A 25,160-nucleotide genomic window follows, 5' to 3' on the forward strand; every position below is an offset into this window, starting at 1 on the left:
AACTTGAAAATGAAAACTGTTTTATAACAGTATTTTTAAGTAACAGAGGTCTTCTTGATTGTTTAGTTTATTTTATATAAAAACATTTAGTAGCGATTCAGAAAATCGTTGTACCTAGAGTCAGCAAGTAACTCTATATGTATTTCATGTTTTGACGTGACAACGTCTTATAATTCGATAGAGCCGGCTGCACGCACGAAAAAACATGACTCATGCGGCGTTACCTTGCTCTGAGGCGTTCCATGTAAGGCTTGAAGTGCAAGCGAGAGCGCGGAACGTGGAGCGACAAAGAAGCACAATCGGACGTTGTCACGTTCAACTATCGTCAGTAAACCGACTTTACAGACAACCAATTTTTTTTTTAATCTTTTGATTAACTATTATTATTATTACATACAATAAAGACCCTATTTATTTCTTCATAGGTTACCCAGTCCACCATCGCTAGGAACCTCATTGTCCCTTCAGCCCGTACTGTATGGCCATTCAGATGGAAGCTCGCCGCGACCACCGCTGCCGCCAGCACGACGACCCTCCAGGCCAAACACTGCTATCCCGAACGTGCATATTATTAGCGCGTGAGTATGTTTATAAGATAATTTATAATAAAAGGCAATGTATTTTAAGATCCAGGTTTTTATATGTTTACGAGTTATAAGACAATAATGTAGAGGCAGTGGTAAAATTAAATATTATATTGTATTGTTAAATAGTATAACAATAGAAAATTTAAATCAAATCATATATTCGTGGATAATGTTTCAATAATAGAGTAATTGATACAATAAACAATTGCCGTTGGTAGAGCGTTCCATTTAATAGTTACAAAATTAGGTAATAGAAAAAAATAATATGCATACACTTGAGAAAAATGTGACTGCATCTTTTTCATATACCTACATGTTGTGATCAATACTGGATTTAGTAAAGTATGGCTAAGTGTGTATAATTTATTAGCAAATCCCCGGTCTGTGCTTTTGACTAACTTTATTTTGGCTACTCGCCAGTGAAGTCGACTCCTGCTGTAAAGTTTTTGTACATACAAGTTACAGATATTGATTAAAGTTTGAAATAAAAATGAGAAGCTAAATATCATTAAAACTTGCATTATTGATCAATATCAAGGAAGTTTTTGTTTGCGCAATGCAACATTAAATAAAATGCTTTTAAATAATAGAGATATTATAGAGAAAAAGCGATAAAAACCTTCGGCTTATTCATATAGTATTTTCTAATAATAAAGAGGAAATACAAAGAGGTCAGAAATATAGGTGATGCTTCCCAGTTCTGGCGTATAATAAATAAAATAAATAAATAAAAAACACTTTATTTGCACACACAAAACATAACAAAATCAAACAATAATAATATACACTGGAGCGGTACAAATAGACGGCCTTATCGCTAAAAAGCGATATCTTCCAGGCAACCTTAGGATATAGGAAAAGTTAGAAGAAAATGAACAATTGGATAGTAGAAGGAGCATAGCGAAGCATTATAAAAGGTGCAAATAAAAGCAAGGTGCAAATATAATACTTACTAAAATTTATGTGACATTTCAAATTTACTTTTATCACAATATTGATCGTTAAATGTACCTTTAAAAATTAGCATATTTACGTTTTTTCTATAACTTCCTATCAGTCATGATTATTTTATGGAAACATGACAAATATCCTTTTCCCAGGATATATCGTTTAGTCGTTGGGTTTAGCTGACGCGGTGTCTTTGGGTCTTCAAATGAACCCTAATAAAACTTTATGCTCACTCAAACTGTTATCATATTAATATATGGATCTTCCTTTTATTACGAATAATAAGATATGTGGCTATGAGAAATATTTTCGTATTACGAAAATTTTTCAAGCAGAATTTTTGTACGTAGTCGAATAGTTGTGGCTTGTGATATAAAAGCTAGTTTTTATGTCATGTATTATGCAATTTAGGACTCTATAATGTTATGAAAACTCTCTATAATGTATAACAGGACTCTATAATATATGAAAGAAAGAAAATGAGATTCTTGAGCTAAGCTATTGTTTGCTTATGTGACGTACATTTAATTGATTTATTTTATTAAAAGTAAAGTAAGTTGTCTCTTCACCCACCCGCTTTTCATATATCATAGTACTATTATACATATACATATTATATATATTATAGAAATATATAAAAATACAAACATGTAAACGAGACGTTTCCACATCCTCTCAACAGAAAACGGTATTCACCGATTATGAAGAAAAGTAGGCACGTCATAACAAAAGAGAAAGAATAAAAAACATCCACCCAACGCATATAGCACAATATGTAACTTTCAGTCACACTCCCCTACTTCTTTAGGGTCAAGAGTGATATATAACCTTCGTCAGAATATCACATATATTTTCTGAAATAATTTATTGTATTTGATTTCCTGTAGTACGTAAAGACGCTTGGCGTCATCTGTGACGAACATGTTTTACACCTGTTTCATTTGCAGTTTGTTATTTATAGATGTTTTATTCCCCTATTTGGAAGTTATGAATCGAAATTAAGGTTTGATTAAAACTCTATATCTACTGTTATTCAATATTCAGGTTATAGCAATGGACTTTATTACAGCTTGTCTTTAAACAATATATATTTTAATGTCATGTATTTCAATTTTGTATCATTGATTATTTATAAGCATCACACGCATCACATAGCCGTGGGTAGAAAGCTAGTAATATGTAAAGCTAAATTATCACATAATTCACATAGAAAGATAAATAAAACAAAAATATCAAATCACGCATAAAGCAAACCACGCACCAGCAAAGCTAGTATTTAATAATAACATAAAATACATAACATATTCAACTTAAAAACATTATTAATATAAAATATACATATCTTCCATTGTAAGGTCTACACCATGACACATGTCTTTAAATCGTCATGTCTCAGTTAAGAACCCTCCGTTACGTGTGACTCTCCATGTCACAAGCTCCCTTCGCAAAGGGCTCTCTTGATAGAGTTGCAAGATTTGACTTAATTAATCGAAGTTTCTTAAGCTGTTATTCATTATTTCTACTATTTATTTATATTATTTCACACTTTTTTTGTGATTTAATTTAAATAAACAATGCGAAAAGTTTGTAGCTTTTTTCTATTGCACTCATAAGATATAACATAAATATTTGTTACTCGATTAACAAATAACTTCCATTTTTTTATTTAATAAAGTAATTAGAAGTGGGTTAATACATAATCTTATTAAATGTTCTTACATTGTAATAACTCACGTTCCAAAGTAACATAACAGTGTCGTAATTAGATCAAGTATCATATTCTCCTAACGCACTTAATAAATATCTACCACTACTCGGAAGTGCAGCCCATCGATATCAAGAGAATCTCATCTCGAGAAATTTCATTAGCACTTGCGAGCGAAATTGGGATGCACTCGTCTGGAGTTTACTTCCGTACTCGATTAGGATATGTACTTGTAATATGCATTTTGCTATATTTATGTCACAAACAAGTTTTGTATATTTTATGATAGCAAAAATAACGATCTAATTTAAGCTATCTATTTGAATACAGACTTTGTTTATGAAAATACATTTTATAGCTGACTGCTCTACAACTTTTCAATCGTGTAGGTAATATTGTGCATAATAACATTATGAAAACAATATTTTCCTATCGTGTAATATGTAGGTATACAAAAAAACGCGCATGCCTCTTTTACGTGCTCTAATTTCTAAATTAAAAGCACACTATTACATAGTAATAGTTAGTAGGTACTTTGACAATACTTACCGCTTTGTGGCGGAATTATACCTCATTACAAAGGCTCGACTGTTCCTAGAATAAAATCTTCCTTAGTAGGGTAATGGGAATTCTCTGTTTACTGCTAGTGTTAATTATAAGAGCGGCCGCCTCTTATCTAGTTACTGTAATGGAATGATTATAGAAAGTTTACTGTGGAAAATGTTTGTAAGCCAATATCGTTGAATGATTTATTGTGTTCAAAACCTGTTAGATCATTTAGAACTAATAGATTGTTCAGATTGTAGTACTATGGTATATTTTACCTAGTAGTTAATATGAAAGTAAGAGAATGTTTATGGTAAAACCTTCATTTGGAAAGAAGAAAAATGAATACTATTCTTTAATGGGGCAGTTCCTTCCAAGACTTTATTTTTCTCCCTACAATGACGTCACGTTTATGATATCATAGACATTAATCACAAGGGATAAAACTGCCTTTATGGCCAATGCACATATATACATAATATTACTACTTTCATTTGGATATTATGTTAATCACAGTAGAAATGTACCGGGTAACAATCATCTTGAGTAAATTGAATTGAAAGCTCTCTTCCCTCATTATAAGATATATTAAGATGTATTGATACTTTGTTTTGATGATGACTGATCAAGCTTCTCTTTAGTTACAATTCATAAATCATAATACCATTAATTTTTATTTGTCATGTTCTGTTTTTTATATGAAGTAAGTACCTAACTGAAAATAAGACTAACTTCAAACATAAATGGAACTGATACACATATTCTATTTTTAAATATATCTAAGTAAAATCATTACGATAAAATATATCCCCGTCACAAGTTATTCATTTCAAAAATGATTCGTGCAAAATGTTAGTGAAAGAATACGTGAATCTCTGCTTAGTACAAATGTAAATTTTAGGTATTCTTTTGTTCCATTCTTGTACTGCAATCTCGACGCGTCTAAATTGCGAGACGAGTATGCATGATACTTTATATATATAATCCCTCCTAACTACTTGCAAAATAATTCGTATTCAAGTGCGTTCATTCAACTCGCGAAGTTAAAAGTGGAACAACGCACAAGGAGTATCTCTCAAAAACCAGGTCCCGTCCTTTTGTGTAGATACGTATGTTTTGGAGGTATCGTTAGGATAGCTGCGGGGAGCCAATAACACGCCGTTGTCATGGTAACGGAGCATGTACGAGAGGGGGCTTACCCCAAGGGAATGAGGGCTCACAAAAACCAGACACGAAAACACCTTGAGTGCTACAAGTTTGGCAACGAAGTTTCGTGAACGTTATTGTATCTAACAATGTTCGCGGGTCTAGTTTTTCTGGTTTTATGATTATTTAGTGCCTTTCTGCGTCCTTGGTACCATCGTGCCACCTTGAATGTTGGTGTAATGACAACAGTGGATTATGAGCAAATTAAATTTATCTTTGCTTATCTTTGACTATTATCAAATACAAGTGATTAATTCAATTGATTATAGACTTATAGACGATGATGTTAAACATGCAATTTGCATATTGAAACATTCTTAATATAAGTAGTCAATATGCATTAAGTCTACATTTTTATCTATAATTTTAGAAGTATGTTTAGTCTTGCTATCAATTACAAAGATACGTAGATAGGGCTTAGATTAATTATGTTTATATTATGTGCTCTTATTCGTGTTTGAAATCTCTCACTCATTCAAGGACTTGACGTCTATCAGTAAACAGTTCCTACTTCATAATGCTAATCCGTTATAAATGTACCGTATTCTTTCAAGATTAAAAGAAAAGATGCTTTATAAATTATTCTGAACGTGTTTATTATGTCAAGTTTTTCAACGTCAAGGGAACACTTCTGGCGGACGGGAAGAAACGATAAAAGCTTATTTCTGTAATATTAAAACAGATTACTGTTATACAGCTTGATGAGGGTACAGAAAATGAGACTCTGACCCGAAAATAATAAAGCTTATTTTACGATAAAGAGCTTTAATGAATCCTTTCTCACGTGCTTAACGAGTTTGATAAGGGCATGTTTCACGAGAACGCCCCAGATTTTTAATTAATAACTAAATCTATAAAAATAACTTTTTATGAACACGAAATATCAGATTGCGAAACGGGGTTGTCCTGATTAAAATATGTTATCGTGGTACAATAATTAAAATTCAAAGTTACGTAAAAACTAAAAAGCATTATCAAATACATTTTATAAAAAGGGAAGAATGTATTATTTGTACAGTCCTTAAAATAACAAAGGAATTCCAGATTAATTTGTAAGAACAAGTAGAAATTTTAACTCGTCGGTATAGGTAGGTATGTACCCAAATCAAAATAACACGTTACCTCGTACGGTTTGACATGTGACGCGTCGTATTAATGGTCTGTATATAAAGCCTCTGATCTTGATTATTACAATTCAATACACACCATTTAATCCGAATATATTAGTTGTGCTCATGGCAGCATCGTTAATAATAATTTGAATTTGTAGGGTTGTCACACTAAGCATATTTTAGCTGCAGACCTCGCCTAAGTAGCAGGACAATATAATCATACCTATCATGTTTAAAAGAGAATTTTATTTTCAAAAAGCTCTTGTTTTTAAATTTTAACTTGATTCATGGGTATATGATAGAGAGAAGAAGATAATAAATATTTTCTTTATTTCAAGCGAAACATTCATCAAATCGTTCATCGTCGATCGTGTAATAAGTCATTCCAAAAAGCATTAAATATACCTAAAGTATCGTATAGTAAAGTATCAATTAAGTACCTAAAATATCTGAGTACTTCCAATAAACAGTTAAACATAAAGATAGATTGTATATTTGAAATAAACCATTTAAACCATTTGATGTCTACTTACCCACTGGATAAAGATTATAATATTTACACTGACAAAATTTCTTATTTTACCCGGGAAAATATGCGGGAGTGAGTTTCTATTCCTTGGCTTAAAATTGATGCTCATGAACATTCTAAAGATATTTCAAGCTGTCTGACTGTGACTACGCTCGGTATAAAATGTTCAAACATTGGGTCGAATGATATTATGGATAAAACCCTTTGAAATTGTTTAAAGTCACACGATAATAAAGATAAGATATAAATACAAATTATTTGAATCTACATTTTATTTTGGTACCTACCTGCATTCATTCAAATAGGTACAACAATTAAATAAATGTTTTTAATTTTTATTCGTATTAAATATTATTAAATATTATGACATAGGTACCTAAATACAACTAATATGTGGTTTTAATTAGTACTCAAATATCTCAATATAATATATATAATATATTCATCAAGATATAACTAATACTACAAAGTATGTATTTGTTTATAGGAGTGAAGCTTTCGCAACGACGCTTTCAGCTTTATACGGAAAGCTCCTGGTTGTGATGGGAATTGCATTTCCTATGGCTGAAGTTATTTCTACATACATTCCACCATCGTTTTATGAGGTAACATAATATGACGCATAAATTTATTATATTCACTAACAAAAAAAATTGCATCTATAAAGTTCACATACGATTTCGTTCAAAAATACACGAGTCGCATGTTAAAGCTTTGTGAAACGCAAATTGCAATTGAAAACTTGACTTACATCAAAGAGTATATTCATGAGCACTTAGATCTATTTGAATATTCGACCAAAATATGTGGTACCTATATTTACTTTATTATTTCTATTTTATGCACGTATTATATTTTGCAGGGTTTTTATTTATACCTTTACATTGGAAGCATGGTATTTCTTCTCTACATGTACGCGGCGTTACTTCGAGATAGATCACGTTCAGCAACTGATACTACAGTTATGGCAAGTGAGTATTTTGCTTACAAAAAATATCCATCCTGAGCTAATTTATATGAAAAAACATAAGGAATTGTGAATCTCGGAATTTATTAAAACAAATTTAATCAGAATAGGTTAGATGTGAAAACAGTAGTAGGTATTTACTACTTAGTAGTAAATATAGGCATTTATAGACGATTTTAGTATAGTATATCTTATTTCGTAGGTAATCTGTGATAGTATTCTCAGTGAACTAATGGTATTTATCTAATCTGATATATTTTCTATTCAAAGCATTAGGTATACATAATTATTTTCTTTTGGTTAAAGAACAATTTCCTCATCAATTTATTTTTAAGCAATTATATAACCGCTTGAAACTTATTATTAAATTCATTATTCGACGAGGGTCGAGCTTCAATTAAAGTTTACTCAAGTCCTCGTCTCGATTTTAAGTAAATTTTCTTGCGACGTGTACCTGTGTAGATGCTGTGTAGTAAATATGGCTTCCTAACTAAGTTTGTAGAGGCAGGGTGTTTTTGAATTATATTCCTTAAGATATTGCGGTCTTGTTGCCGCTCTGAAATTTCTCGAAGCCAACTAACTTTGTCAGTATAAACCCAATATTCTTGTAGTGTACGCGTAGGATAAGTACCATGTAAATCCATTTTGTATTGAGCTTTGTGTGCTGTGTGTGCAGTTCTTATCAAACCAGTGTTAGCAACCTGAAGTGAACTGATTATCGTACCAGGGGCGTAAAATTATCGTACATTTGGCGAATATGGACAGAAATTATCGTACATTTAGTTTTTTTTCAATTATATATAAAATAAATCATATAAATTGTAATATTGATATATATGCAAGTTCTCTATAGTTAGTCTTTTTTTAACTACCGCTGTCAAATCAAAAGGACACTGAAACCTAAACGTTTTACGTGCCCTACTATACATTATACTCTTTGGTTTTACGCGTGGTACAGATTACAGACCTGAACCGATTCCTTTTCCACTTTAAGTTCAATAAACGCGCCAAGTTTAAAATTCACTCGGACAAAATTTCACTGTTCTCATGAAAGTTCGATATGAAACACGTCAAAATTTCATATTTGTATGGGTGAAATGATATAAATTCTCGAATTTTGCATGATAGAAATTATCGTACAATCAGCGTACGATAATAACATGCTATCGTACATCGTACGTAGACACGAAATTATCGTATTTGTACGATAATTATCGTACGGTTCCGAACGCTGTATCAAACTTTCATAATATTATTCCTTGTTATTACGATGATGCTGCTTAAAAGTGTGACAGTTCTTAGTTATTATTGAAAATGCATTTTATGCTTCAAACAAATACGTATTAGTTATTACGTCGGATGTCGGGGATTATTAAAAAATATGATTGCCAGTTTCTTATCACTGGGGTGTATCAAGAATAGCTTGTAAAATATATCCTTAACAAGCTATTCGAAGTCATACTGAATGTACAAATAAATTTCCTTATTGGTCAACCGCTTAAAAAATAAGAATTTTTCTAATTTCTAAACAGAATCAGACAGTTCATCCCAATCGGAGTCCGACTCGTGTTCCTCCCGTACGGAACGCAGTACTGCGACCACGCACGTACAACCACAACTATTGGCCAAACGATTGTCTTTGGGCTTTGCGTTAACGTCCAGAACACACCACTATGGGAGCTTCTACTTGAGGATGGGGGCTGTTGGTGAGTGACTATCAGACTATACATATATCTTTTACACACAAAAGAATCAGACAGTTCATCCCAATCGGAGTCCGATTCTTGTTCCTCTTGTACTGAACGCAGTGCAGCGACCATGCAACCGAAAATTATTATATTGCCCTAGCGTTTGTTTCTGGGCTTTGCGAAAACTGTGAAAACTGGGAGCATCTACTTGACGTTGGGGGCTATTGGTGAGTTGTGTATATAAATGTGTTTTTTTCCAATGTTGTATCATTTTAATTATATTTTGTCTTTATTTCCATGGTATTTTGTCTTTTTTTCATGAAATTTATTAGGAATTTAGTTTGGACTGGTTTCAAGGTTTTTCCCATGTTCAAATATAACAATTTCCAAAACACGTAACAAATTGCGTTCCGAATTAAATATATGTAACTACCTACATTATCATTATTTACTAAATTGACGTAAAGCAATGGGATTAAATGGACGCATTACACATAGTAACTATTTGTAAACTGTGGACTGTGGTGTTTACCCTTAAAGTTGAGCACACAAAGTTTTTGTAGTAGTTTACATTACGGTATGAAAGGGTTGTATTTGATTTGACTGGTTTCATAGGTTCTATAGTTTCTAACTGTGATTTAATTAAGGATGTAGGTAGAAAAAATAATACTTTGAGCAAAGGAGTTCTATTGCCTTAAAATTATAAATATGGTTCACAATCTAAGGATTCCGATTTCTAAATTTTAATTTTGCAAATTTATACGTAGGCGCTGTTTCTTATAATTTTATAAGACCCCGAATTTGATATTAACACATTAAAGATGTTCTTATGTTTATATTAATAAAATATTTAGTTGTAACAGTTTTTCGCAGACAACGTTAAAGATTTGAAAAATTTTCAGAAGAAGTTTCTAGAATAATTTACTAAATCTCTTTTAAAAGAAGTCCTATCTCTATTTGGAACGTAAGTTACTTTTTATTTTCTACTTAGATTTATCTCCTCAGACGAGAAGACGATCAATCTTCTTTGTCTGTACATTTTTAAATTACATTTTAATTTATTATTTAAACCGAAATTTTCAGTGCAAGGGGTAAATCTTGAAAGGTAGAATGTTATTCATGAAGAATTTGAATTGTACAACCGTTTATTTTTTAATCAAGCTTTCTATACGGATCTAATAGCTACTCCTCTGATAATAATATTATATTAATACATATAAGATTTTCATTATACATATAAGACCAATAAAAATCTGCGTGAATGAACAAATTATCTCTTAGAAAAACTTTTTCCTTTACATCACCATGCATAATGCCCACAGAACAATAAAAACAAATGCCTTATTGTGGCAACTTCTATTCGCGAGTTTTATGAAGTAGAAACTTCTTTACTTTATGAATAGAAATAGGTTTATATCACGCGAAATGAAAAGAATGGGATGGACCAAAAATACTGTTTTGTAAGAAGCTATACAGAATGAAATATCTACAAAATTCATATCTTTGTGAATACAAATTTGCCTCTCCAGTCTCTTCATTTTGTCTCTCGCTATAAACAAATTCTATTATTGTTTTCGAACAGTGCTAACAAAGAACGAATAATTTTATCACTTAGCAAGAATAAACATAAAAGTTGAGAACGTCCCAACAATGCCGGGTGAAAATAAAAGTAAGAGTAACTATTTCAGTCGAGAGGATTGTTAATCTACGCGGACACTCTACAAAGTTTACTTTTTAGTTTAATCTTCCTCGTCGCGTTTGGTCGTTCCGTCTGCAAACAAATTGCTATTATTTTGGTCTTTGTTTTTTTACTTCAATTAATTTTCTTACGCAGTTGCCTCCAGTTAAAGCGACTCTCGTAAAACTGTTCTTATTATACGAATAATTTAAAATTTAGTTAGGGCCGATTTTTCAATGCTTGGATAAAACTTATTCGTCGAATAATGTATAAAACTACCATTTTAAAAACGTATTCTAATTGCCCGTATTTGACAGATTACGTGACATTTTAATATTATCGTGTAATACTTTATTGGACGGATAAGTTTTATCCAAGCATTGAAAAATCGGCCCTTATAAAAGTTTTCGCTAGCTATGTATTTTCTTTTGTATAAATAGCATTTAAAATCAACGTATCCTCCAATACTAGGTAACTAAATAGGTATTTAATGATTAGGTGATACGAATATGTACCTATTTACATACTAAGCGCCAACTTTATTTCAATTTCCTACCATTAATTGTTCTAGTTTCAGGTAGATGTTTTCTATTTAATCATTATCTTCATAATACCTTCTTATTTGTATATTTTTAAAGTCTCTTATGAAGATAATAATATCGGTTATGTTCCTCTTGCTGGGAAATTAATAATAATATTGTTATTTCAATTATTTGTATTGTTGAAGTGAAACTTCTTTATCGGGGTTGGAAAAAATTTAGTGTAACATTTTTTCGTTACGCGCCATCTTGTTTTTATCCCTTACACGCGTGATTGACGTATTTCTGTAAAGTTGCATATAGTAAATTATTTTTTGAAAAATAAGGTCATAAAGAAGTTTCACTTCTTACGTGTGTACACTAGTACACGCAAACATATTTTTTTTCAATTAAAAGGTTCCCATTTACCATTTCTAGCGTTCGGTATCGGTTCCATGATCTACTCTGGGCTCGAATTCGGTCAGTACTGGGAACTGGAGAGGAACACCAATTGTCACAACGTGTTGCTCGCCCTCACACCGGCAACAAGAATGGCTTTCATCTTTATACAGATGTACTTCATCTTTCTCAATAATGAGGTTTGTATTGGTTTTGAGTTTATTATATGTGTTTGATTTATTAGAGATTGAGACTTTATCTGCTATTTTTAAATATTTCTTATAGATCAACTGCGTGTGTAATAATAATATTTTTAAAGGGCATTTAACTGAGCCTATTTGTTACGGTTTCGCGGCTCTTTGGATGAATGTTGATTAATAATTAAATTTGATTCAATAATAACTGAGCTGTAAGGGACAAATATTAGTATGGGGAACTGCTGTTGCGTGATCATTTAAAAGTGCACACTGCACGCGATCAAAACTGTGGGTTCAATAGTGATGATATTTGGTATTTTTCAAATCGAGTGTAGTTAAATAATGTTATGATTTTTATCTAATTTTTCAATCTAAGTGATATATAAAGTCACTTTATCGTTAAACGAGATAAAACATGATTTGCAATTGAGTCTTTTATTGATATTTAATTATGAACATAACAATTTCAGATGAAAGTGTACAAACACAAAATCGTGGCTCGATTTGGTCTCATGCACATGGTTGGAACAAACCTCAGTGTTTGGCTCAACGTACTGGTACAAGAGACGAAGCATGAGATACTCACCTTCTACGACCCGGAGAACAAAACTATCGGATTGTCGCATAGACTTGGTAAGTTTACTTAGTGTAGGAAAAGTATTACAGATATGTTCCTTTCGTACCCCTTCCTAGTCGTGTCCTTTATTTCCATCAATTCGTGGTAAATATTTGTTGAGCAACACAAGATACTTGTTTCATTCATAAATAATGAATTAATGATTATTATCTAACTAACATTCCATACAATATCTAATGACGTTAACCACCTTTTCAAAAAACAGTTTTTCATTTTTTGTCAAAAAACAATAATTTGACCTACTAATCTATTCAAACTTTGTTCATTATGCAAGAGTAAGCTTTTCATCAAAAAATTGGTAACAACACAAACCACAATAATCGTGCACGAACATTTGAAAAGCAAATAACGAATGAGTTTTTAAAAGGATAGCTTTTATTCCATACAATGTAAACGTAACATTCTATTTATACTGTGTCAATGTTCAATACCAACGACCTCATAATTCACAATGCCACGTTTTGAAAGAAATGTAGGTACTTACCTATGGGTGCGTGACCCGGTACTATTTAATGGTGTTCATTCGAATGTTATTTCAACCCGTATTTTTGTAATGCGTGTGGATTTTTCTCAGTTATTTCAATCAACTGTGAATTGTAAATGTGTTTATTTTGTAAAGCGATTTTTGATGAATGTAGAGTTTGTACATTTCTGTTTTATTTTATCAAAGTACCTACGATATTACTGATACATACTAGAATATGATTTTCTTACTATCGTTATTCATAAAATAAAATCATATTAGTAATTAAATATTTCCGAAATTTGGATATTATAATTCATTTTAGGACCTGAAGAAGCTTCATTAAAATTGAATAAAATTGTAAAAATTGAAAAAAGTTTAAACAAATAAATAAATCTTAGAAAAAGCTCCGGAAAAAGAGTGTTAAAGTCAAACATTACGATATCATTTCAAATGATAAAGTAACTAAATCAATTTTACCATTCCATTCATTACAGTTACATTCAAGTGTACCGTTAATTAATAAATCTATAAAATGCCACTGTTTTATCATTTATGTGGTTCATAGTAAAATAAAGTTAGTTAGAGTGGAGTGGAGAGATAAAACTAATTCCACAGCAGCCGCGAGCACGTGATAATTTCCTTTGTTCAGTTAATTGAATTAATTAAATAGTGACGGCTGAATGTAGTTACAAAGCCGTTTGCTTGATTTGATTTATCAGCCCGGATGCTGGCTTGATTGTTACATTCGACGGTGGATTATCCTGAATATTATATTATGAAGGGTGATTGAAAATAAAAATATGAATATATGAATGATGAATTTTTTAATTCATCCATAGTTTAAATTGGTTTGGAGTATTGTGTGTTGTAAGGGCATTTTAAATGTATATAACTTTTGAAGTTTTATTTTCTCAGTATAAATTTCACCTAATTAAAATGACATGAGTAACTATAAAGTTTGTTAAACTTTCGGGATGATCGCAAAGTTCAATTAAAAATTCTTCCGCTTCCGTTAATCTACAATATCTGATTTATCTTACAAAATAATTTTTTATTAATTACTTAAACAATTTTTCATTGCTAAGGTGTGATAAGAGGCAATTATGCTTTATGATATTATTTGTGTTTTAATATTAGATATTAAATTATCTGCGAGCTACGGTTTAAAAAAAATGTTTTTTGCTTCTAATAGTATTAGGTAGATGTTGAATATCACATATTTTCAGGGAAGTTTTTGAAGTAAATAAATTGGGAAAAGGTAATTTCTCGTCCGGTTAGTCGCAAAACAAAAGGGATTTTCATTTTATCGAAACGAACCTCATTTTTTATGCACGATCCCGACCCGGAATTTGTTTTACATTCGAAATTTGACTTCAGTTTATTTCCCCGAATTGGTAACTATATACTTGTACTCTTTTACCGAGATCCTATAAAAACGCCGTCGTTCACGTCGGACTGCACTGCATTTTTTAGTTTTTGAATAACATTCTCGATTAGTTTTAGAATGGATAATTTTTATGCTGATTTAATAATTATAATTATTTCTAAAATTCTTATTTTATCATAAAATTCATAAATTATACCGCGTGAGACAATATGGCTTACGATAAAGTAACTATATACCTATTCAAATCGAATTTTTTGATTTACTGTTTCTTTTCACACTATTAATTAAATGCTATACAATTTAATTTAAAGCTCTACATAGAATAAAAAGCCAACGCATTTTACTTGACCTCGAAATAAATTAAAAAGTCATTCCTTACTTTTTCCGTACTCCATAGCATTTATCGATAAATATTCCCATTGCCTGGATATTAATTCTTGGAACCCTCGTCAAGTGTTCCCGAAGTTATGTCGATAGCGTTCCAATCGCGTTTGACCCCGGAAGGATTCTCGACCTAATTTCTAGTGATCAAGCTTGACAGATAATTTCGTGAGTTTGAATTACAGCGTCATTTCGAAATAATTATTCGATAGCTCGTTGGTTATGCGATATTCGAACATCTGGCAGATACTATTATTTGAGATAATGAATGCTGTTACATTTAATCGTTGTATTAGAATTGTGTATTAGATATATATTTCCTGTTTTATCATTAATATACACTATTGCCATTATTAGTAATATTCACAAATATACCAAAGATAATACTTTGTTTAGTAAATAATGCTAATAATATCTAGTTAGTAACTTTTTTAAATTGTATAAAATACGCTAGTAATCAAGACTCATATTTTGGCATCCCGGACTATGTTCTACATAATATAAATGTACCTAGATAAATCAATGAAATCATGACAACAAATTAAATTATGGACCGGACAGGGTGTACGAAAGGAAATAAATTTAATTTCGTAGTCCATTAACTCAGCCACCGTACGAAATATAACTGAGAACTAAGTATAGAGCCATTCGAATTTTATGGGAATCTATTTTCATTAATCAACGTTTCCGATTCCGAAAACGAAAAGATTAAGATTTGCTGCGTATCTTTTTTTTACCTATGTCCTACATTGTGAACATTATTTTATATGTTTTTATGATTTTAATAAAAAACTTGTTTACTGCAATAAATATGTATTCTGTATTTTGAAGCACACAATTCACTATTTCCACCTGTAACTAGTGAATTGTGTTCATTTCAAAATCTAAACTATAGCCTAACTATTGAAGTGAAACTTCTTTAGCTTCGTTAAGAGTAAAAATTCCAACGGCGCGTCATGGCAATACCGTCACGTCACGTTTGAATATTACCAAAGAAGTTTCACTTCTGACACCTGTGCTTTGCGCACACGCTCTTTTTTTAAGTTACCATTTTCAACAAATTAATCTATATTCATTTCATTCCAGCGTTCCAGAAGGCCTTTGCATCGCTATCAACAGAAGTGCCCCCCTCCCACCCCGCGGCCGCGCACCTCCGCGTGCCGCGCGGGCTCAAGGGACCACATCACATATTCGAGTGTCGACGTACTAACATCATGGGTTCTTTGGTCCAAGACGCTTCACCCTTCCTATTCCCTTGCACTATCGAATACTCGCTTATTTGTGCAGCCATTCTATACGTGATGTGGAAAAATATTTCTAAATATCCGTCAAAGGATGTCGCAGAAGCCATAGCGAAGGCGAGAATTCTAGAAGGTCTCGCGTATAAGAAGTCGCCACATTTGTATAGTGTTGATTGCGCCAGAGCGCATAAAGGTCTGTTTTTCGGCATTTTAGTCCTCGTTCTCACTATCATATCTCTGATTCTATTTTTCGTTCTCGTTTCCAAAAAAGATTATGCGACACTAGCAGTTGTAGAAGTTAACTTGTGTGAATTAGCGCTATATGCGATGACAACGATAGCCAGTTTGGCGGGAATGGTCTGCGTTCGTAATCTTAAATACGAAGGGAACAGAAACCTTGAATTGGACAATATTCTGCTTGTTGGAGCACAAACCGGCATGTTCATTTACGGCACATTCACTATCATTGGTGGACATTTCACCATTGAGAAGAATACGATATTAATCTTGGTTACAGCGCTTTCGTCTCTCATACAGACAACATGTCAGACAATGTTCATTCTAGACGCAAGTAGAAGATCTGCGAAGACGCCAGAACAATTACGAAAGAAGCCAGGACGGGAAATAGTGACGTTTCTACTAGTGACAAATTTGGCGATGTGGGCAATAAATACGCTGGAAAAATCTAGGGCGGAATCTCATCCTGTGCAATTGCATTTCTACGGGCTTTGGGCTTGGACCATAATAACCCACGTGTCCATGCCTTTAGCGATCTTCTATAGATTCCATTCGACTGTCTGTTTGTGCGAGATCTGGAAACGGGCCTATAAAATGAAACCAGCATACATGTAGCATACAACGCCAAAGGAAAACCTCCACAAACTTAACGAATACTTTTAAAGTAAACATCGTGTAGATGTTAGTGCCATAGAATTCTGATGGATTCGTTATTATAAGTCTTAAGCATTTCATATTAGATCACTTCACTTCCCAGTGCACTCATTTGTTCGAAGTTGGTTACGTTAAGTTGAGATTAAGATGTTTAATGTTATTTATTTGGTAGCTTTATCAGACGCTTTAATTACCATAGTCCTGTTGATATTTTAGTCTCAGTATTTTGCATTTAGAACGGGTTGGAATGATTTAGCGTTATTTTGTTAGAGTAATGGTGATCTTGGCTCAACTATTCACATTAAACATTTTAACTAGATTGTTTTTAATGTTATTTATTTGGGTAGTTGCTCCAAGGCTTATTGTTGCGTTTAGACGTAGATAAAGATTTTCCTGTGTTGATTTTCACGTTTTCACGCTTAGAAGTTAGCTGTAGTTCGTAATCTCGATTAGTTACATTCCACATCATACCGCATTTACTCATCCAATCTGATTCAAAGGAAATGTCTTCCAATAGGTTATATTTTATTAAGAGTAGCCTCTTTACCCAATGTATTCTGAATTATGCTTGGAATTTGAAAAACAGAAGTTTGTTTTTTAAAGCAATTTGTAGACATTTGTCTAAATGTTAATCACAGTTACCTCTATATCCATTATGTCGAATAAAATTATTGGGCCTGTTTGTAAACTGTTGAAAATGTCCTTACGGCGGCCTTTTGTTTATATAAATGACTTTTTTTTACAATACTATAAATCTTTAAAACCTAAAATACATTTTTAAAGAACAGAAAAATCGATCAATTCGGCCACCCGTGATCCCGTCAGAGCAATAGAATTTATTCTATTCTTTCGATTTTATGTATCTAAGGGACTACTGAATTGTCCGTTATTAATTTCGTTTATAGACAGGCCCAATATTTTGACGACTTTCCGTGATAAAACAACGACTTCAATGTATATTTCCTTTTTTATATCTATAATATGTAACTGTATAACACGAGCAACTTTATGGTGTTGCGCAAATATTTATGGCTTTAGAAATCTACAAGAAAATTAATTAAAAGATACCAGTTGTTGCAAAATTTGAATCTTCTTCTTATATATAAAAATGAATCGCAAAATGTGTTGGTAAGCGCATAACTCGAGAACGGCTGAACCGATTTCGATAATTCTTTTTTTATTATATTCCTTGAAGTACGAGGATGGTTTTTATGTAGAGAAAACGTAAATATGTACCACGGGCGAAGCCGGGGCGGACCGCTAGTTTCTAATAAGATTTGAAAAATGAACAATTATTGATGTTTCTACCATAATGCCAGCATATAGGTAGATATTTCGAAAACAATTTTGCTCATAAATTCACATGAACACGTAAACATAATATATGGCTCATATATTTTGTTTTCTTTTTGTTTATACATAACTAAACTCTATGAAAGAATATAAAATAATACAGCAAATAACAGAATACTAAAGTAATATTTGCGCGACACCAATCTAGACAATGGGAACAATTATTATATTGACGACCTAATATTTTTGACATCTTTTTAATCTGTAGTGCAGTGACTAAATAATTCAACCTATAAATTTCATACATGTAGGTATTTATTACATTTTAAATAAAATTAAATATAATTCTGATCAAGTTTAGAACATTTTTGCTGTATTTTTGCTATATAGCGTCAGTATTTTGGATGCAAGTTTTAAATCTATAGCAATATGTAAGAAATGGACCCAGTAGTTAGGAAAAGAGAAACACCAAAGTTTTATATAATTGGTAGATGTTTTGGAGCTTATACCGGTAACTTTAGCTGCCATTAGGGTTGAGTATTTTTCGATAGACCTAGATTTAATGTCGTCCAAATATCTTTGAAGTGTTCTGCATTGGTAAAACTAACACCGTCATGGCCAGTCCTTATGATTTGATATTTAAACTTTTATCTTTATTTACAAAGTTAAAGTGTATGAATTCTCTTCTATTCTGTATACCTCAAAAATCTCGGATTTCAAATAAAATTTACAGAAATGTGTCTGCAGATTTTAACATGAAATTAATGCTTCTTTAAGAACTGGCCTGATCCTGTATTTTAAAAGGTAAATTTAATCAACTTTGTAGTAGTCACTTGTAAACTATTGAAATCTTTGACTGTAGTTTATAAACAGATGAAATGTATAATTTTGAACTGTGGGTTATATTGCTCAAACGAGGTTTCGATAAACGAATAATTTATTGAGTATAAATAAATTAATTTTGGTTTATAAGGATTCGCTGATTATGTACATGTTTTTGAATATTATTTAATAAAATTTAAACAACTATCCTATAATTAGAAGCTAATTTATTAAAGCACATTTGTTTACGATAGTGTATCCTACATTAGCATTAAAATATATTTTATAAAGTGTAAAATAAAAGGCTTATGAATTATTCGTAAATGAGATGCAATACTCAATATTTAGGTGTAATTTATTTATAGTAACTATTTAATCGCTATTTGTATAGGCGTTTTAAATTATACATAGCCTTAAATGATAATAAGCTCATTTTATATTCATCTTATTATTTTATTACGATTCCATGTTATTATTTATGCTTATCAACTATAATGGGAAAGGAATAAAAACTTTAAAGCTAAGTTGTTTACAAAAAACGGAGAATATTTTTATTATTTACTGTATTTATTTTTAAATACTTTATCTAAACTAAATTAATCGCTGAAATTTCTCGACATGAAAAAGCTCAACAAAATCGAAAAATAAAAAGCTTTAAAATCTCCTTGCTCCGTTATATCTATAAATATAAAGATATAAATATAAAAATGAATGAATGTCATAAAATACGTGTAAAATACGTGTACGATTCAGAATTATGAGATCGAATTTTACAAAAGGAGAAGCTTCATTCACTGCTTTGTGACAAATATCGAAATGACATTGTGATCAGAAAATACAAACTATGAAGTTAAATATTTAGATCATGCAACATCAAAACTTAAAGTTTTTATTCCTTTCAAATCATTCATAAGTGCATAACCTTTGACTACAGAACACCAAAAATTTCTTAAATGCCTTAATTTTATTGAATTTCAATACGATGCGATTTTGTTTAATGTAATAGTGATACTAGATTAATGTTTTTGATTATATATTTGTATACTATTTATTGGTTTAGGCGATATTGTGAATAGTCTTAAGTCTTTGATGTTTAACGTTTACAAATAAATTTTAAATTATCCTTGAATACTTTTAAGTGTTATTTTTCTCATATCCCTGTGAAACCTTGTTACGTTATAATATGAAAAATACGATAAATATATTATTAGTATAATTTGTGAATACATTTTATTGTATCGATAATAAATTGAACTAGATGTTATTATTATAATAGACTAAGGGCCAGTGCTGAAGAACTGCATGGGTCAAATTACTGTTTTAAACTCTTAAGAACGATAGATGGGCATAAAATTAATTGTTTTTTTTTATACGAGCAAAGTAGTTACACTCATGTAGATATTATTAATAATACAATTCAAGAAGGAGAAATGAAAATTGTTGAGTAGCTGTTGCTCTTTACTCCGTGTCGTATTCGTATGTTGTAGTTATACTGTACTGTTAAAAGGTTATTTTAGTAGACAAATTTAACAAAATTATCAGCTATATTCTATAATATTTAATAGAAAAATATTATAATAAAAAAAATATCTCCTATAAGCTCTTTACGGAGTACATAATCTATCTACCAATGTTTGTTCGTATGATAAGAACGTATCCATCGTCTATATTATCATTGCTTCTACATTCCTCAATCTAGTATGGCTTGTAGCTTGTTGTTAACGACTTGTGAGCTTATTTACTTGATAGATATAGGGGCAAATTAACAGCTCCTAGCGAAAACATGATCATACTTTAAGCAACCTGCAATTTCTCTACATACCTAATAAATTATTGGCGTTAGGGCTATATTATATACCACACCCATACTAATACATATTGTAAATGCCAATGAATAGACAGACTTTTGGTTAAATTTTCATGACTAAAGCATTTTTTTTGGATATAATTTGGAAAGAAAAAAAGACCCATGGTCAAACGTAAGCTTTTAGTCAATCCCTAAAGGTTTGAAATAAAAGTATTGCATGCCTGTGATTATGTCTGTGTAATCTTAAAGTAGATAAATTTGACTGTAACTGGATTTTTGGGTATTTTGCGGCATAAACCATTTCTCCGATAATATAACAGGTATATATCACTTTGGAAATCCCTGAAATTATTAATATTAAAATGCAACTCATTCGTGAACTATTAGAGATATGCGAGATTTACGATTAAAAGAAAGTAAACATCACAAATTGGCATAATAACCGTTTTAATTGGCGGTGTTATAAAAAGTTGCATAGTTCTAGTTCCTCACAAATGATCATTAATCGTGAATCTCGCCTGACAACACAGAATGAGGATCGACCGGTTGTTGATAAAGCTTTTCTTGTTTGAAATTGATCGCATTCTGCACTTCAAGTACGTATAGCTGATTAACTATAGTCGGATAGTCAAAAGGAGTTTTGTTTTTATAGAAATAAAGGTTTAGTATTGACCTCAAGCTATGGTCTAGTTATAATTTAATTGGCAGATAATATTATAATGAAGCTCTTGATTAATATTTCTATTTCTTGAATTTTTTCAAATATATTTTGTATGCATTTTTATTCTATACAACAACCTAAATTACTACCTAAATTAAAATAAAGATCAGATCATCTTAAGAATAAGAAAAATACTTACTAATAGATAGGTAGGTACCTCAATATTAATAAAATATAATAAAATATTATGACTCAGATAAATTATGGAAAATACATGCCATAGGTAAAATTTTTAAATCTTTCGTAGGAATGACATTTGAATCAAAAATTCATCGTATATAATATTGAATACTTACACTCAATATTGTAGTTTTGCTCAAGCGGAGGTACTTGTTTTATTGACCCTATTTTCAACGATATTGATATATCGATGTTGATAGGGTTGGCGACATCTATTAAATTTTTTTTTCTGAATTTGATATTTTTGGTTTAATGGTTTCTATTTTTTTTTTTGTTTAACTGAGTGGAGCTGCTTGTATTTTAAGTTATGTAATCTAAAAAAAATGAGTAAGTACCAATCACAATTGATACACGAAATATTAGATATAGCAATCTGTAATTCGATAGTTTTCACCAAAACATATTTGATTTTTTGTCGTGATCCTACTTTTATTAGTTCCACTATAGCTACTTAGGTCATCTTTAAACAAAAAAGTTTCAAGAATGTGTGGATGTAACTCTTTATTCTTCATGTAATTACATGTTGAAACTTGGTATAGAATTAGATTATATTATGTACATATATGGAAGTGGCACATAGGCTATCACACAATACATGATGCATTTCATCCAGGTACCAGGGTACCACGCGAGTGATACCGCGGGTGAACCCGCGCGGAACCGGTGAACACAGCGAAAATTATTATAAATTAAAAAACAACACATTCAAGAAAGTCAGTTAGTTGTCAGTTGGTGTCAACCCTAATATATTTCATGTCATGCGTCGAAGATACGACGTGAGCGCTTGAATACTTCGCTTATTCAATAACCAGCATCATGCGGGCCCTGACAGCCGATAAACAGTTTGCTATGCTAATTCCATACTGCTTTATTCACTGCCGCCTATTCTTACATATCTGTAACTTCCCACAGGGACCGGGCCTTCATTTCCGCACTTACACTTGTCGGTATTATGGATCTTAATTCTCTTGGCGGCTAGCATTATATTATGCTCTGTATAAAATAGGGCGTTTTAGATTAAATACACTTAATTATAGACCGACCACGTGACGTAGACTTTCATACGTTTTGAATTAGGTACAGGTTGTTACATTTTATTCGTTCATAAATGTACAATTGGCAAATGCAAGAAGCCAAGAACCTAGGTACATAAGAGAAAAGCCCAATTTTTGTGCCGTTGTAGGCGTGAACAAATAAAAAAGATAATCTTAATAATCCTCTTAACGTGTGCGTACGTGATACAAATGTAGTAAAGATAGATTGTAGATTTTACGCCTACCTATCTTATGATGTAACTACTTTTAAATATCCGCTATAAAATCAGTTTAATACTTTACTGTTTAGGCGATCTTCACACTGCCCCGCATCATGCTGCATATTGCGTGTCGAAGCACCTACGCGTGTTCCTGCGGGAGTGCAGATCTGCATCATCGTGTGGGTTTTTTGCGCACTCACGCGCGTAGATGCGTTTGTAGATTCACGCACGGCGGCTCTCATTAAGGCGATCCTCACACTGCCCCGCATCATGCTGCATGTTGCGTGACTGCGTGTTTAACGTTACTTGTAAGTATCTCCGTTTGTATAGAAAACACGCACAGTCCAACACACTGAAAATGCAACCACGCGCGTTCATGCGGGTCACGCGCATACACGCGGAGAAACATGCATCCCCGCGCGTAGATGCGGGGCGAGACGCAAGGTATGGCACACCGAATCCCGCAGTGCCGCGCGTGATTTTGAATGGGCGTGACGTATGTGTTAGAAAATGGATCTCGATATCGATCGATTTATTAACAAATGACCCATTTAAAGATCTTGTTTGTAAATAAGGATGTACCCAGTATCTTCTATAGGCACGATTTCTTTTAATTTGACCGTACAAAAACCAAACAGTTAGTATAATGGCAGCGTCCTGAATGAGTTCCACACTATTAACCATTTTTATCAAAACTATCGTGATGCTCACACCACAGAGAACGGCGAATAAATGATTAATGAGAGCCGCCGCGCCGTGCGTGAATCTACAAATGCACCTACGCGCGTGAGTGCGCAAAAAACCCGCACGATGATGCAGATCTGCACTCCCGCAGGAACGCGCGTAGGTGTTTCGACATGCAACATGCAGCGTGATGCGGGGCAGTGTGAGGATCGCCTTATTCGCCGTTCTCTGTGGTGGTCGTAAAATACTGAGCATCACGACGCGCGGCACTGCGGGATTCGGTGTGCCATACCTTGCGTCTCGCCCCGCACCTACGCGCGGGGGTGCATGTTTTTCCGCGTGTATGCGCGTGATCCGCATGAACGCGCGTGGTTGCATTTTCAGTGTGTTGGACTGTGCGTGTTTTCTATACAAACGGAGATACTTTATGAAACTGAAATTAAGATTTCTGTTTTTCGTAATAAAGAAATGGAATCCCAAATATCAAATTAGAATTAGCAAGAGCGGGCCTTGTAAAGCACTCGATGTTCACGGCTACTCCAAGCGCTTTCATCATTGAGCCACTTTGGGGCTTGTCAACAATTACCCACATTGAGACAAAGCGTTTTTATCACGCACTTACCCAGCTGTCGTTTTTTGACGACACATTTGGAGATTCGGTACATAAGAACAATTGAATACCAAACAATTATTAGGCTTCATAATTTTAGGCCCCAATTTTTGCAACCTTGAAATATTTTAGGTAAGTATATTATAGCTGGTATTATTTACTTACCTAATGACAAAACTAGAGGACGGTCACTAAATAAAAAAATCACGATATATTACGATTCCATACATCTTAATTTTATATTACTAAATTAAATTTATACTAGTGTTAAACTACACAATACTCTATGAATATAAACTTAAACAGAGTACTCAGTACAGTAATAGACTTCAATATAAAAAGAAACAAAACAATACACATAAATGTCTCCTCGTATCGTAAAGTATTGTAGCTAACTGAAAACTTATTGTTACCAGATGCGTATCTTCGTACAAGGGCATTGTATTGTTACCCACTTTGTTAAACCTTTTGTAACAGGACTTCCCTCGTTTGGGACGACGTGTAGAATTCCTTATCTAGTGTCAAGAGTATTTGATAAATTCTTTATTTTGACCACAAAAACCATTGTGTAACAAGCAATAGATGATTATTCTTTCTATGCGTGATAGAACAAAGTCACGCCGGTGTTAAATGATACAAAGTTAATGATAAAAGAAAAGGCACATAATATCCACATTCTACACATTGTTAAATATTATTTGGTGA

The 25,160-nt window shown here is 32.3% G+C and overlaps 1 protein-coding gene across 2 annotated transcripts in view; it reads left to right on the forward strand.

The window, feature by feature from the left end:
* Positions 1-18,156, forward strand: part of OtopLc (proton channel otopetrin-like c) — a 58,940-nt gene extending 40,784 nt beyond the window's left edge. For both annotated transcript variants that reach the window (XM_090110507.1, XM_090110508.1), the window contains exons 4-10: positions 426-578; positions 7,121-7,238; positions 7,496-7,604; positions 9,133-9,306; positions 11,923-12,083; positions 12,551-12,713; positions 16,038-18,156. In XM_090110507.1, coding sequence (XP_089966633.1) covers positions 426-578; positions 7,121-7,238; positions 7,496-7,604; positions 9,133-9,306; positions 11,923-12,083; positions 12,551-12,713; positions 16,038-17,044 — 1,885 coding nt within the window. In that variant the 3' untranslated portion in view covers positions 17,045-18,156. The remainder of the gene's footprint in view (positions 1-425; positions 579-7,120; positions 7,239-7,495; positions 7,605-9,132; positions 9,307-11,922; positions 12,084-12,550; positions 12,714-16,037) is intronic.
* Positions 18,157-25,160: the final 7,004 nt, after the last annotated feature.

This window comes from Colias eurytheme, chromosome 15 (genome assembly GCF_061535395.1).
Source record: "Colias eurytheme isolate Ceu_HAF_F1 chromosome 15, ilColEury1 Martin Lab GWU primary, whole genome shotgun sequence".
In the NCBI taxonomy this organism is placed as follows: Eukaryota; Metazoa; Arthropoda; class Insecta; order Lepidoptera; family Pieridae; genus Colias; species Colias eurytheme.